The sequence below is a fragment of the Pezoporus occidentalis genome, unplaced genomic scaffold (genome assembly GCF_034315485.1).
Source record: "Pezoporus occidentalis ecotype Australia unplaced genomic scaffold, CSIRO_AGI_Poc_V1 ctg63, whole genome shotgun sequence".
Classification (NCBI taxonomy): Eukaryota; Metazoa; Chordata; class Aves; order Psittaciformes; family Psittacidae; genus Pezoporus; species Pezoporus occidentalis.
The window spans coordinates 7,778,180-7,792,291 of NW_026915977.1; the positions used below are offsets into that span (position 1 = coordinate 7,778,180).

A 14,112-nucleotide genomic window follows, 5' to 3' on the forward strand; every position below is an offset into this window, starting at 1 on the left:
TGGATCTGATTTATGTTGGTAAGAGATCTATGCTTTCAGCTTTGTGTCTCATACTTCTGGCCAAACTGATCCGACCTGGTCAGAAAGGCACAATGTCACAGTTGCACTGCTTAGTGCCAGCCCACACATCCATGTAGTATTTAACAGTCTAGATTAATGTTTTAAATTAGAGTGACACTGCAGTAAGTGTACAGTGGAAGAGCTTGAATGCAGCTCTGCAAACTCCACTCTGGAAATCAAAACTAGCTCCGTTTTAGCTTTCCCACTAATCACACTCTGAGCACTGACTTTTCAGCTTTCCTGCCCTGATTTTCTCCCAGGTGCAGGACACAGGAGATTTATACCCAGACAAAACCATCTCCTTTCCTCTCCTTTTGTCCTTCTGCAAGAAACTCTCCAGAAAGCTGAAGGTGCTGTCATGCAGAAGGTTAAACCAAATTGTGCACATATTGCTGGGTAGGGAAAAGGAGAGCCTTTCTCTTGGGAGCATTAGTCTGTGCTCACAGACTTGCAGGATGTCGTGGTGCCTGTTTGTGGATGCCTGCCCTAGATGACATTGTACCGGCTCTGACATGCAGGAGAGTGCATTAGGAAAGGAGGTTAGTCATTTATTTTTAATAACAATATAAGAACCACAGTTATGTACAAATTAAATAGATATCAACTTCAGCAACCAGAAGAAGGCAATCTACTTCATGATTTATTAAATCAATAATAGCATTTCACCATGTAGGTTTGAACATAACATTTCAAATGCAAAGCAAACAGCAATAAAAGCAGGCAAAGTACAGGGGTAATTTGTACCAAATCTTTTATCCTTTATATAAATATCACAGTCCAATTAATATAGTGTGAAACCCCAACTTTCTCTTGGGGGTCTTTGTAGCTCCTTCTTCCCAGTCTAACAATACTCTTCTGAAATAAGCCAGGGCATATAAACAACCACCTCTGCTGGTCCGTCTGGTTGGGAAGTCTATAGATCAGAACAATCCCCTGGCTCCATAATGCTAAGAAGAAGAAATCAGCCCTATGTATATCCTCCCTCAAATTTAATGACAAGGTTTCCTGCAGGCTGCAGCACTGTCTGGAGCAACCTGGGGGGAACCTTTGACATCTGCTGCTCAGCAGCCTGGCACCTTCCTGAATTCACCTTGTTCCTTCATCCCAGCAGTCGTGTCCTACTGGGTCTTTAGTTTGAGCCACACTTCCCTCTCATCAGGGCAGGGTTTTATATTGCCCAAATTGACCCAGAGGATGAAGCAATTTGAGAAAACAGTCCAAATGGGAGCACAGCCTAGAAACCCCACAGCAGCTCCAAACCTATCAATACATCACACTGAAGACTTGGTTTATCTCCTGCCTGGACAAAGTCAGAACCTGATGTTTAAGTGGATTAAGTAATAAAACTGTTAACGGGATTATTAGCAGCTTCACTGTAACAACTGGGTTTTACTTTCCCAGAGTCTGTGGTATCATTGTACTTGGAGAAGTCATCACTGAGTGGGACGATGAGCTGTGAGAAACACCCAACTCTGGCAAGGTGAGATGGTCCAACTGCACTAAGATCACTGCCAGGGGAGGCTCTGCCCCAGGGAACCCCTCCCCATCCCATGCTCCGCTCATGCTGACACAGGGTTCTGGGGATTAATCACTCGCTCTGGTAATTCCTATTGGACCAAACCCTGTTCTCTTGCCTGCACTGTCTTTCCTTCAGCACAGGAATGTAAGCACGTTACTTTGTGTTCTCACAGTGAGTTTTCACTTCTAAAACAAATGAGGATTTTCCAGCAAGATCAGGAAAATCTCTACCTTTCTAAAGCGTGCAGCAAGAGCAAGAGAGCAGCTTTCAGGCAGTGCTTTTCTCACTCAGGTTCTACCACAAAACGTGTCAAGAACCATAATAAACTAAATGTTCTGTCACACAAAGGGAAATCCAACGACAGGCTGTTGTCTTCAGCCAAGCAACAGCTTTAAACTAGTGTAACGGAGGAAAGCTTGTCCCAAGTGCAGGAACATGAAATGAAAGTAATCCAGACATCATCCATGCATAGAGAAAAGAATGAGGCTGGCCAAAAGGTTACCTGCTGCTGCTTCACACCATGTCAGAGCTTAAAAGGTTCTCAGGGTGACATCATTGTTTACAATTAAAGGATGATTCCAGTGAATGTAACACAAAACCCTTTAAACTCGCCAGATTTGCTGTGCAGCTCCATCCTGCTCTGTCATGCAGCAAGAGCTGATGCCACTTCCTTGCCTCATATGCATCCAGAAGGAGATCTGGGAAAAGCATTTCTTCCTATACCTGGGCTCTGCATTATTCTTTCTTCTGATGTTCCTCATGGATTAAAGAGCAAAGCAGTACCTGTGCTTTTAAGGAGTGGATGCTCATGAAGCTCTTTAGCAACTATGGTAACAATTCAGAGTGGAGGAGCAGTGAATGGAGGGGGTACCCTTCCCTGAGGGGAGATGGGGATGTACTCAGTGCCCCAGTGATGGACAACAAGGCACCTGGGGGATTTATTTGTCTGCAAGGAAAGACAGAGACCTTGAGGTTTGCAACTGATAGTCCACAGTGCTTTACTTCCCTCCTTTCAAACACAGTTTTCCTGTTAGGGGCTCTGGGCAATCTCTTTCAACAGCCATTTCCTGTATGGAGGCGTATTGTAATTAGGATTGCCCACACGAAGGGCTTCCAAATGCTCCTGTGTGGGCATGTGGGATGGCTCCTCGGGGAGCCGGCTTTAGGCAGCTGGAAGAGCAAGTGAAGCAGCAGAGGGGAAAAACACTTTTTATAACTCCTGTGTGGAGCACACCCTGTAGTAGGTATCTGCACACTGAAGGTCTGAAACACTGACCCCTGCACAACCCAGCCCAAAAGGTTGGGAAATCCAGGCTCAGTTTTGAGGGATGATCCCTATGGCTACAAAGGGCCAAAGTGAGGGAACTGAGGATGGGAACTGGGATTCTGGAAGGCCCCACACTCACATCGCTCACTGCAGGCTTCTGAGGATGGGGAGGAAATTGTTTTAACTCCTGAATCATTGTATTCAGCACTGATTTCAGTTAATGAGATACAAGTTAACAGCAAACAGGATGAATGATTTACAGCATGTCTATTTGTGTGGCGTGTCCCTATGAGCAGTCCTGTTTTACTCCCAGCTATAGAGGAGCAGGCAAAGTAGCCCCATGGTGGTTGGTGCTTTTCCTGCAAGCTGACCTCAGTGTATCTGTAGGAAGAATCCAAGGTGTGCAGCCTGTGAGCTGTGGGCTCTAAGGAAGCAAACGTTTTGGCCAAAGTGGCTGAGATTCGTGGTGATGTTGTAAAAAATGGAGCAGGTAATGAGGAGGTCAGGCTTCCTTGACCCTCAAATCAAGAACAATCCCAGCAGGGCTGCAAACTCCCCTCTCTACTTCCTTGGCAATCATGTTCCCACAGTTCAGAAAAACACAGGAAGATCTAAGGAAACCTATGTGGAAATGCAGAAGACAAAGGCAAGTGATCTGAAAATAGAAGGCTGGTCCATATATTTCCTTTACATTCGAGGCCTGAGTGTAGTTTTTGGCTGAATGCTGAAATCTTGAGGGCCATATGCTTTTACCATTCCCGGCAGGGCACAAAGGAAAACTGCCTTGTTCAGCCGTTCATCATTCAGAGGGTTAGATGAGGTTCTTCCCTTGCTCAGTGCTAAAAGCTTTACTGCTTAGAGCCATAGCAAAAGCCCTGACCACTGGTCACACACCGCCCAATATATAAGCTGTGACTCCTGCATTTCTAGACACCGGGGAGGAGGGCTTGCAGAACTGCTGCTTATGAAATCCAGTACAGCAGGAGTGCTTAGTGCATCTGCTGGCAGCAAACAAGACATTCAGCTGCAGGTCTCGGGCAGTCCCACTTTGGTTTGCCAAATCAGGCACAATTGTAAAGGAAAAAACCATTTGGGTACAGGGAAGAGAGACTGAGGGGACCCCTCTTGTGCAAGGGTGGAGAAATTCCTCTTGGCTTCTTCTAATGTAAAAATTCAAGGAATCCTGAGGCCTGAGGGGAGTTTAGGAGACATCCAGGAAAGGGGAGGAGAGCAGGAGAGGGATGTAGGATTGTAGTGGGGACAAAAAGTATGTGCTGCAGAGACAGAGTAATCCAAGTACTTGGAGATGAGGGTATTGGACTGCCTCCTAAAGCAGTCCGCAGACTTACTATGCATCAGAATGCATACTTATATTACACTGTTAGTAACAGCCTAATGCAGAAGTTAACAACATTTGCACAGGGCTCAGCTCCCTTAGACTGTGAGTTCACTGCTTACATTTCCAGAGCCTTTGGAAGCAGGGAGCCAAGACAGCCCCTGGGGTACATGAGGTGCAATGCCAGTGATGGCTGCACTGCTTCAAGCCTTGTCTTGGCTACGGCAAAGAAACACACCCTCACACCAGACTGACCTCTGTGAGGTGGGGACTGGATTGATCCAAGAGATTTTCCTTTTTGTATTCCAGTTATTGGTGAATGCAGGAGATAGGATCAGCTGGTAAAAGCAGCAACAGGATTTGCCTAGTTCGGTGCTGAATGTATGTCAGTATCTGGGTGCAGGTGAGCTGGGGCTCCCCATGTTTGAGCAAGGTGGGCAGCCATCAGTTTTGCTCATCACAGCCCCATGAGATCACACTCTATCTTCTCTGAGCCTCCCTCCTTCCCCGCTTGAGGGAGCAGCTCCTGGATAAGGCTCTAAGGTCACAATTGTCGTACAGAAAACCTTGCTTCACATGAGTTGTTCCAATCTTGCCTTGCTGATGATGATTGCAAGCTCTCTGCTGCTGAAGTTGTGCTCCCTGGAGCAAACTTCAAGCATGTGCTAATATTAAATGCCATTTCCAGATAATAACCTTGGCTGGGGGATTTTGGCAGCTTCTACTATTTTCTCTGTGGCCTTAAAAAGAAAATGAAAGAAGTGTCTAACTTGGTGAGGAGATCAGCTCTCTATTACACACATTTCATGCCAGCTTATTTAGGTAGCCAACTTTTTTGGTCAATGTGACTGAGTACACTTAGATACTGTGTCCGAAGGTGAGGACTGGAGGCACAGGAATGTCTTGATTAGCACTCAGAAGCCTTCATATCCTGTCAGTCATCTGAGCTGGTGTCTGAAGGAAAACACTAGGGACACATCTATTTTGTTCCTAGCTGTTGGTTAGACACTCCAAACATCTTTTAATTACTTCCACTTGTAATTCCCATTCCAGTGGCATCAGGCCGGTTAGGAGAAGAAAGGGAAGGTGGAGCAAGGCTGAGCAGAGGAAATATCAAACGAAGCAGGCAGGGCTGAGCTTCAGTGTCTTTCTCATGCTCACTCTGAAAGTCAGACGCTGCCTCCTGGCAATCTCCTGTGTAGTGTTAAAAACTGCAGCTTGCTGCTGCTGTTCTGCAGTGTAAACTGAAACCAGCTTCTCTGTTCATCCCCTCCTGTGCTGCTGGTCAAGTGACCCTTCCGGCATACACTTTGCACATGTCTTTGGGAGCAAAAGACGTGTTTCATCTCCGAACATACATGGCATAGGGCATCTTCAGCCTCCTTCAAACCACATTGTCAGGTGTGAAGGCAGACATAGGAAAAACACAGACCACCTATCGCTGACTGCACCTAAGAAATCTCCTGTGACTGGAAACCTTTTGCCCTTGTGCATAAACCTACAGAAGTATTATGTATTCAGCCCAGCTCAATACATGACTTCAAACTGGAGTAGACTGAGCTATTGCTTTGTACAAATAATTCATCATAAAGTGAACAGTTCAAAGAATGTATGAAAGCACAGAGATAACTCAGATGCACCCCCTTGCTCTCACTTAGACACCTATTAGCCGACCTATGGGGAAACATGAGCAGATAAATATTGTTTAAAGAATATACTGTAAGTTGTTATAACAGCAGCCTTCCCCAGACAGCCTGGGTTGTATTCGCAGTATTCATTTGGGTACAGTGCTGTTTTTCAGAAGTCAGGGAGTATTCAGAAATACTTGACATTTTTTTCCTTGCCTTAAATGGATGAATTAGTGCAAGGAGATTTCCAGTCGGTTTCCAGTGTGGCAGCTTCAGGCAGGAGGCTCATATATCACAGCCTGAAAAAAAGGCTCCTCTGCTTTTTATAACATTTTCCCACAGTAAAGCAAATGTTTAGGAATAACACCAATTAGGAGACACATTTCTGGTTTGCTAGAACCAATAGACAGGATTGTCAGCTGGCCAGTCCTCAGCCTCCCAGCACTGACTGGAGCCTCCAGCCCCACGACAGCATAGCGAGCATCCTGGCCGGCAAACTGGGAAAGCTGAAGCTCCCGAACCTTTTGACTCAATTCCTGATACATGGTGTAAGTGAAATGTGTATGATAGCAAGGCAAACTGCCCATTCTACTCTATTTGTAGAAGAGGTTGCGAACTGAAAGAAGAAAAAAGTCAATTTAAAACGTGCTTTAATTTCAAAGGGATCAGGCAGGACCTAAGTTATGTTCTTTAATCTTGTTCCTTTTCCAGTACTAAATCACTGCAATTACTGAGTTTACCCCAACACCTGAAGAGTTATTTGGATTGCTCATATATTAAAATCTTCTTAATGATAACATCAGAGGGTAAAAGATACTAAATTTTTGATGCAAGATACAAGGTGTTGCTAGTGTAAAGAGTCTTTACAGATTGTTGTTTAAAGGGCTGCTTTTTAACCAACTCACTCCATACCCAAAACATGTGCCAGCTGCACGGTAATTACTACATCATAAGTTCTGAGAAGAAAGATCCTAACTGTTACTCCAAGGAGTGACATAAACTGTGTCATAAGCAAAAAGAAAGTGGAAATGTAATGACAGGTGTGGAAGTGTCTTAGTAAATTTAAAGGTGCATAAAAGATTTTGAAGCTATGTTTTATAACAAGGCAGGAAATTATTGGGAGGTCTCTTCACCCTGATAAATACCCACAAGGATTGAAAGCACAGAGTCAGGAGTAGAGAAATTCATCCTTTTCATCCAAATTCATCCTTTGATCTGGATGAATTTGAAGGCTATGGTCCACTTCTGTCCTCTGGCATCCCTGGTACGCCTAGGCAGCCTTGGCCAGCCACTGAGCAGCATGCAGAGCATAAGGACAGAGGTTGCAATCAGCTGCTACTACAGGAGGAAAGGACACTCAGACTCCTGTGCTGAGGTTTGGTTTGAGCTGAGAGAGTTTTGGGGACCTGCAAGGTCCTAATGGGATGGATCCCCTGCACCTCACTGCCCTCCCACAGCACCTCAGGTACTGAGTGTCCTTCGCACTTGTAAAATCTTCTGTCTGCATTGCAGAGGAAATTGTTTGGCTTTGAATCAGTTAGGTTCTTCAGTGCAACTCTGCCTAAATTTGACCACAAAGATCTCGGAGCAGGATTAACCTGCAGCCTGCAGAATAGGTCTGTGCCTTGGGAGGTCAAACAGAGTATAGCCGAAATCATTGCTGGAGATGAACTTTGAGGGAAAGGTGGCTGAGGAGTTAATACCTCGATAATATCAGAGCTATCCAGAATCCTCTGACTTCCTGGCCCTGTTTCACTTTGGCTTCCAGCCTAATTAGGGCACACTGAGACTGTGCTAACATATTATCTTTTCCTAATGATGGACAAAGGTCTGACATCCATAATACTGTTTCCCAATCCATCATCAGCCTTTGCCTACAGGGACAGCTAGCTAGCGATGTGCTTGCCTTCCTTTCCTTGTCACAGGATGCAGACATTGCCTTCTCTGTGCTTGGCACTGATAGGAAAACTAGGCTGGACCAAATTCCAAAATTATTAGGACCAAAATTGTTAGGAAGGTAACCTGGCACGTGAGGATCCAACTCAGCCCTGAAACGTGGGCAGCATCTCCAGCCAGGCTTTTCACCTAGCTCCTCTAATTGCACTGTGCTCCGCTTCATCCCAGAGCCTCAGGAGCACTTGTGGCAAGACACTTTTCCTCCTCTCTCCCAACTACTTGTCATTATCTCTCTGCGATCCATGAAAGTGCCCATGCAGTGATTTACACCTGTGTGGAATTTACACTGCCTTCCTGGTAACACACTTTCTGTGGAAGGCTTTTCCAGGCTCCTCTGACATTGAGCCTAACGCAGCGTGCAGCTGGCTGCTCGCGCACGTGTCAGCAGATGGAGCACGCCATGGGAATTCTCCGAGGGCTGCACAGGCTTCCCGCACTGCTCCAGGTGCAGCTCAAGGTGTGGGTGCCGGTGTCTGCACAGTGTGGCATGGGACTCTGTGGTACATCTCTAGGTTAGCTCAGGCACCACTACCAGGGTTTCTGTGGTAGAGCAGCTCCTTTCTACCCATGCTGTTTACTGCTTCGGTTTTTAACCTGGATGAACCCTTTGAAGCACAACCTCAGGCTTAGGTCTTTATTCTGTAGGCAACCGTGGGGAAGGAACTGTGGGGGATATGTGGAATTCAGTAGGGTTAGTGCTTGCAAATCAGTTCCTTTATGTAGAAGGAATACGTTAAATCCCTGAATGAATGCAAGAAACTCAAGAACAGTGATGCTTCACAGTGTTTCCAGAAGCTGTCCTCTTGATATTAAACTACAAGAAGATTATAATATGCTGAAGAAGCCAGTCTGGTGCTGTGAAATACATTCACTATATGTATATGTAAAAGAAATAACCATTACTGTCATAAGGAATTCCCCAGTAAATAACAGACCATCTCTCTTACACCATGTGCAGTGTCCTGAATGAATAGCGTGGTAATCCAGCAAAATCCGTACGCTTAATGAGATAATCAAAACTCATACGGCAGATGGAAAAGCTCTTCTAAATCTCATTAACCTGCCTCTTGGCTTTTTCAGCTATAAACCCGGGAGTAACTCCGGGGGGACACAGCGCACTTGGAGTGGGGTGAAGGACAGCTGGAGAACCGGGAACCTGACCCAGCGCCTGGGCCGAGGAGGGGACAGAGCTGTATGAGGAGTGAGTTAGGCACTGAGCTATGAAAGGTGAGCGCTTCCTCGAGGGCTGCAGCCGCACAGCGCCGGTCCCCACCCGGCTCCATCACCCCATCCCCACTGCTCCCGGAGCCGGTCCATCCCCATCAGCGCTCCCTCCGGGCGCGGTCCCGCGCCTGCCCGCCGCTCCTGAGCGCCTCCTAGCGTCCACCGCGCGCCACTCGCCCTGAGGTGCGGAGCGGGGCGGCCGCGGAGCGCTCCGTCCCCCCCCGAGGTAACGGCGAAATCACGGTGTGAACGGGTCTTACCGTGCACCAGGAGCAGCCCCTGAAGGGCGCAGATGGCCAGGGCGGCGCTCGGGCCGGGCAGCATCGCCGGTGGCTGCGGTATTCCCTTGCGAGGCGCGGGAGGAAAGGTCCGCAACCCGGGACGAGTTTTCTTTCCAGCAACAAGTTAGTGGAGGGCTGCGCGCTGGAGCGGGGAGGGAGGGGAAGGACGAGGCGTGCAGGAGTTCCCACTTGTTGATTCCAGTTAAATCGTTCTTTCCATTCACTGCTTCATCCTTGGGCTGCGGATTCTGTTTCCTTTCTTCCCGAGGTGCAGGTTTTACCCTTTTCTTTCCCCTTTCACAGTAACTTTATTCCTCGTTCTCTATTTCCCGGGGTGGCAGCGGCAGTGGTGCGCAGCCTGAGTAACCCGAGGGGTTAAAAAGCAGAGCAAAAGCACCACAAAAGTTTGGCACAAACTTTCCTCCTGTAGCCAGCGAGCCGCTGCTCCGAGCAGTCCTTTGCCTGGAGTTTGGGAGTTTCGCAGAGCCTTCCCTTCCCTGTGTGCCTCCAGCGAGGTGCAGGTGCCGCAGGGATCGCAGTAAGAGCAGAGCTCTCCACTTCAGGGCAAGAGGCAGCCCCACGTCCCCTTCCTGGCTACCTGCCGGGGGCCACCCCGCAGTGCCCGGGGCCGGCAGCCGGCAGCCAGTGGGGCTTGGGCATGGCCAGTGCCCACCTAAGGTGTTCTCCTCTGCCTCCCCCCCACCCCGCTGGGCTCGGTTTGCTTTCGCTGGGAAGTTTGATGCGATTCTGAGATACTTTATAGGGACAGGAAAGAAAAAAAAGGAGGAAGGAGAGACGTCACGAGCCGAGGCAAGGGGACTTCACTCGCCCTCCCTCCCTGTCATTTCACAGAGCTCCTGGATTTCCTGTTGCTGCTGCCTGGGATGGGGCAAAGAAATGAGCCGAGTTGTTCCCCGCTGCTTCCCTGCATTGCCTGTCCCTGCACAGCCGGAGCTGCGTGAGCATCAGGTGGCAACACCTTCCCCCAGTCCTGTCCCTGCTTATCCCAAAGGTGGCCAGGGTGGTGAGATCTCTCTGGGGCTTTCGGGGCTCCAGGGGAAGGGGAGTGCAGAGGGACACCACCTGAGAATCAGGCTCTCTTGCAGGAGCACTGTCTTTACCCCCTCTCCCCTGGTTATTTAGAACTTTGTGATTCCCTTTATGCCACTCAGTGCATCCTGCTGGAATGCCACCTCTGTCCTCCCTGTACTTTTTGTGGCAGCCACTGTTGGGCATCTCTTTTCCTTGGAGCACAGAGAAAGTTTCTTGTTTGAATAGGCTATTTCAGGCAGCCCTGATGGTGTTATATAGCACAGCTGCCTCCCTCATCTCTCACAGCAGCTGCTTCTGTGTCACCTGAGCATTATCTACGTGCATTTGGGTGTCGACAGGTCCACCCAGGCGTGCAGGCTTCCAGCCTGTCCATGCCTTTGCATGATTTCAGCAGGGGGGAGCACTCCCATGTTGGTGGGGACAGTGTGGTTTTGGCAGGGGACACACTGATGCTCCCCCTTTCTCCTGTGCCCTGGGAGACCTCTGTCTTTTCCTGGTTCAGGGCTGCTCCAGCCATAAGTGCCTCTTGAGCCAGAGCAGCTCCAGCTGTGAGGGTCATAAGCGGGGCTTGATTGGTGCCAGGTGCCCTGGGAGTTGTCCTGATGTGCTTATGGGGCACCTGTGGAAATACAGCCAGCACTCAGGTGTGATGGGGAGGGACTGATTCTGTGCTGCTGCAGTGCACATGCCAGATATATGGCTCACAAACCACTGCCCTGTGCTGCTGAGGAGAGTGGTGGAAGCTCTCTGGCTGCTCACGCAGGTTGTCATTTGCAGTAGTGCCACAAATGAGACACGGGTTAAATGACCTATTAAACCTTACAGTAAAGCACTGTCAGTCCCAGTGGCTGAATGGTGGGGTTTGTTTGCATGGTTTTGTTGCTCTCGCTCAGTCTGTTTTCAAAAGAAGGGAAGGATTACACCTTATCTGTGTGTGTATCAGGGGTTCCAGTGAAACTGAGCTGTGACCAGCGTATTAAGAAGTTTTTCATGCCTCTATTATGCACTTCTAAATTATTAATATGCATAACAAATATGTGTGCTATAAAATGCATTAGAGCAAAGTGAGACATAAGTATAGTTCTGTGAGTACAAATCCATATGTTATCCTTGCAGGGCAGAGGGTCAGAATTGATAGCTGGTGTAGAAATGTCCCAGATTCAAACAGTGAATTGCACACAGAGTAGCCTCAGGTATTTCCAGTTCTGTGAACGAGAAGCATCACTTCTCATGCACAGTGTTAAATCAGGAATGCTTTTCTCAACACCACATGATGCCACCTCTTAATGACATATATTTCCATACAACTGCCCAGATCATTCTGAGATGACAAATGCATTTTCTATCCCTAACATGAAGTTGTAGAACATACAGCTTCCCCAGATCTGTATTACAGTAATGGACTTCCAAGTAGTTATGCAAAGCCCAGTCTTACAGGGAGCTTAACTGAGGAATAAAAATTCTACCTTATAGAACTGTCATTTATTTTTCATTCACATGGAGGTGTTTAAGAAGTCGTTGGAGGTCAGTGACCAGCTGCTGGCAAACCACGCTATGGTTGTGTAATGCCCCACATAATCTTTTATCTGCTGTTAAACTTCATTGAACTTTTAATTGAGATGAAGTGCCACTGGTGTGTAGTTTCACCAGGAATTCTGTGTGAGAACCTGGCCGAGTGGGCCTGGGAACCCTTTTTCATTCTTGATTTTCTCCCTCAAAATATGCAAAATGAGAAGTACAGTTGTAGGAATGGCACAGCTTGTTCCTGAGCATCTTCATGTGCCTGTGGCAACCTCATAGAGTCCTAGCAGACTTCCCTAACACAGCAGCATGGTCTGTTCATACAGATGGGAGAAACAACTTTCTAACTGGACTAGAACCTCTTCATCATAATACAACTTATTTTGCCATGGCAGTTATTACAGCCAAGGAACTCAGAGTTCTTTACTAATATTAACAAACGTCTTAGCCTCACAATACTCGTGGGAATTGAAATAAGGCTAGAAAAGGTCATTTCATTTCCAAATGAAATGCTTTTAGCTTTGAAAAGGCACCTAGCAGTATTTGTCATCTAAGTAGAATAATAACAGTGAGGAGATGGAGGTTACTGCGTCTGGTGGAAATACCAGACAACTGGGATGGAGAGAAATAACCTGTAAGAGCTTGGCCTTATCAGTATCAGGGCTATGGCCTCACATGTTGTGAAGCACTGGGTGTTTTTAGGACCAAGGCAGTGTAGTCTACGAGACTAGAGACTGCCCCAGGGAGTTGCTTGGCCATCCCCTGGAGCATCTTCCATCCTTTATGGCATTGGCCTGACGTGGAGGATTACATGTGTCAGTCCCTTCTGTCAGCCTGGCAGGGGACGAAGGGCTGGGCAACCCTTTGCTTTGTCTTGCTTCTCTGTTGGTGCTCACCACAAGTAGTCATGTATCTAGGAAGTGCAGCAGAGGGAATGGCTGTTGATCAGAGCAGGGCCTGGAATTGCATCCTCCACTGTGTGCTGTGTTTAGCTTTAGCCAAAGGTAAAATGTGTCCAACCTAAATGCAGCTGTCCAAATGCGGGGTGTCTGATCTGGGTTGCTGTGCTTCGTGGCTGCAGAGATGAACTCTTCTGACTCATCCCATCTGTGCAGACCTCTGATTTACAAACCTTTGGCACGTGCCTGTTTGCCTCCCTCAGGACGAGAGGGAACAGACAAGTTTAACCTATATATCTAAGTTTGATATGGGTAATTCTGCTCCGTGTCCTCAGGTAGAGGTACTGAGACACAAAGACAGCCTTTCCTAAGAGCTTTGTGGAGACGGTCCTGACCAGAGGCACGTTCTGCGGGATGGAGCTATTCTCCAAAGCAGCCCCTGCCCTTTCAGCTGGGGAGTGCTGATATTCACAGCTGTGTGTTATGCTGGTGAGTGCTGGCTTGGGCTGCCAGAGCTGAGCTTCGCCTACGGAAATAGAAGAAAGCAGAGCAGGGTAAGGGATTGAAAGACTGTGTTCATGTTTTTCTGTGCTGGTGATCTTCGATAGGAGAGAAGAAGGGTAGGGACTACGTCTAAGGACAGCAAGTTGGCAGGCCCATAGATTTTTACTGCTGTATCGAGTTCTTTATCATTTTCCTGAGAGGATCTAGAGCACGTTTTGGATGGACAGCTTTCCATGCGCTGTAAATTCCAGTCCCCGGAAGTGGTGGTGGAAACAGACACTGCTAATTTGCCTTGCAGTTCATTGCATTGTTCTGGGATAAAACAGGGCGCATCCTATGAATTCGGCTATTATTTATTTGAGGTATAGGGTGCCTAGGAGGCATATGCTAACCTCCAGGACAGGTGAGGTGCTGGCTACATATAGGTCTCTAAGCCAGTAGACAGAACTAAAGCCGTCACTTTGTAGGATATGTAGTCTATTCCCAGCCCTGCATCCCTCACACAGACAGTAGCGTTGCCACAGTAGCTGCCTTAATCCTGTGGAGAGCTGCAAAGCCATCGCTGGGTGTGCCTCTCTCCACAATCTGCTCAGGCTGTCTTTTATGCACACACATCCTTAGTCCCTTGGGGATCAAAAGACAACTTCACATTGGCAGTCTGTGAGCAAACAGGGTGGGGAACTTTGTGATGAAAGCATTGTTCACTGGAAAATGGCATGTTATGAAAACAGAAACCTTCTGTGGGAAGTCTCAGTTTGGAGTAACTTCAGCTAGGGATGCAGTTTCTAGGGAAAGAAAGCACCATCCCAGCCCTGCCTGCAGCTTGGTGATCTCCTGTGGGTGCAAGGTCTGCTTTCAAGACAC

The 14,112-nt window shown here is 47.7% G+C and overlaps 1 protein-coding gene across 2 annotated transcripts in view; it reads right to left on the bottom strand.

Annotated features, from left to right (window-relative positions):
- LOC134174816 (vascular endothelial growth factor receptor kdr-like) overlaps positions 1 to 9,382 on the bottom strand; it is a 121,961-nt gene extending 112,579 nt beyond the window's left edge. For both annotated transcript variants that reach the window (XM_062640092.1, XM_062640091.1), the window contains exon 1: positions 9,251 to 9,382. In XM_062640092.1, the coding sequence (XP_062496076.1) occupies positions 9,251 to 9,314 (64 nt within the window). In that variant the 5' untranslated portion in view covers positions 9,315 to 9,382. The remainder of the gene's footprint in view (positions 1 to 9,250) is intronic.
- Positions 9,383 to 14,112: the final 4,730 nt, after the last annotated feature.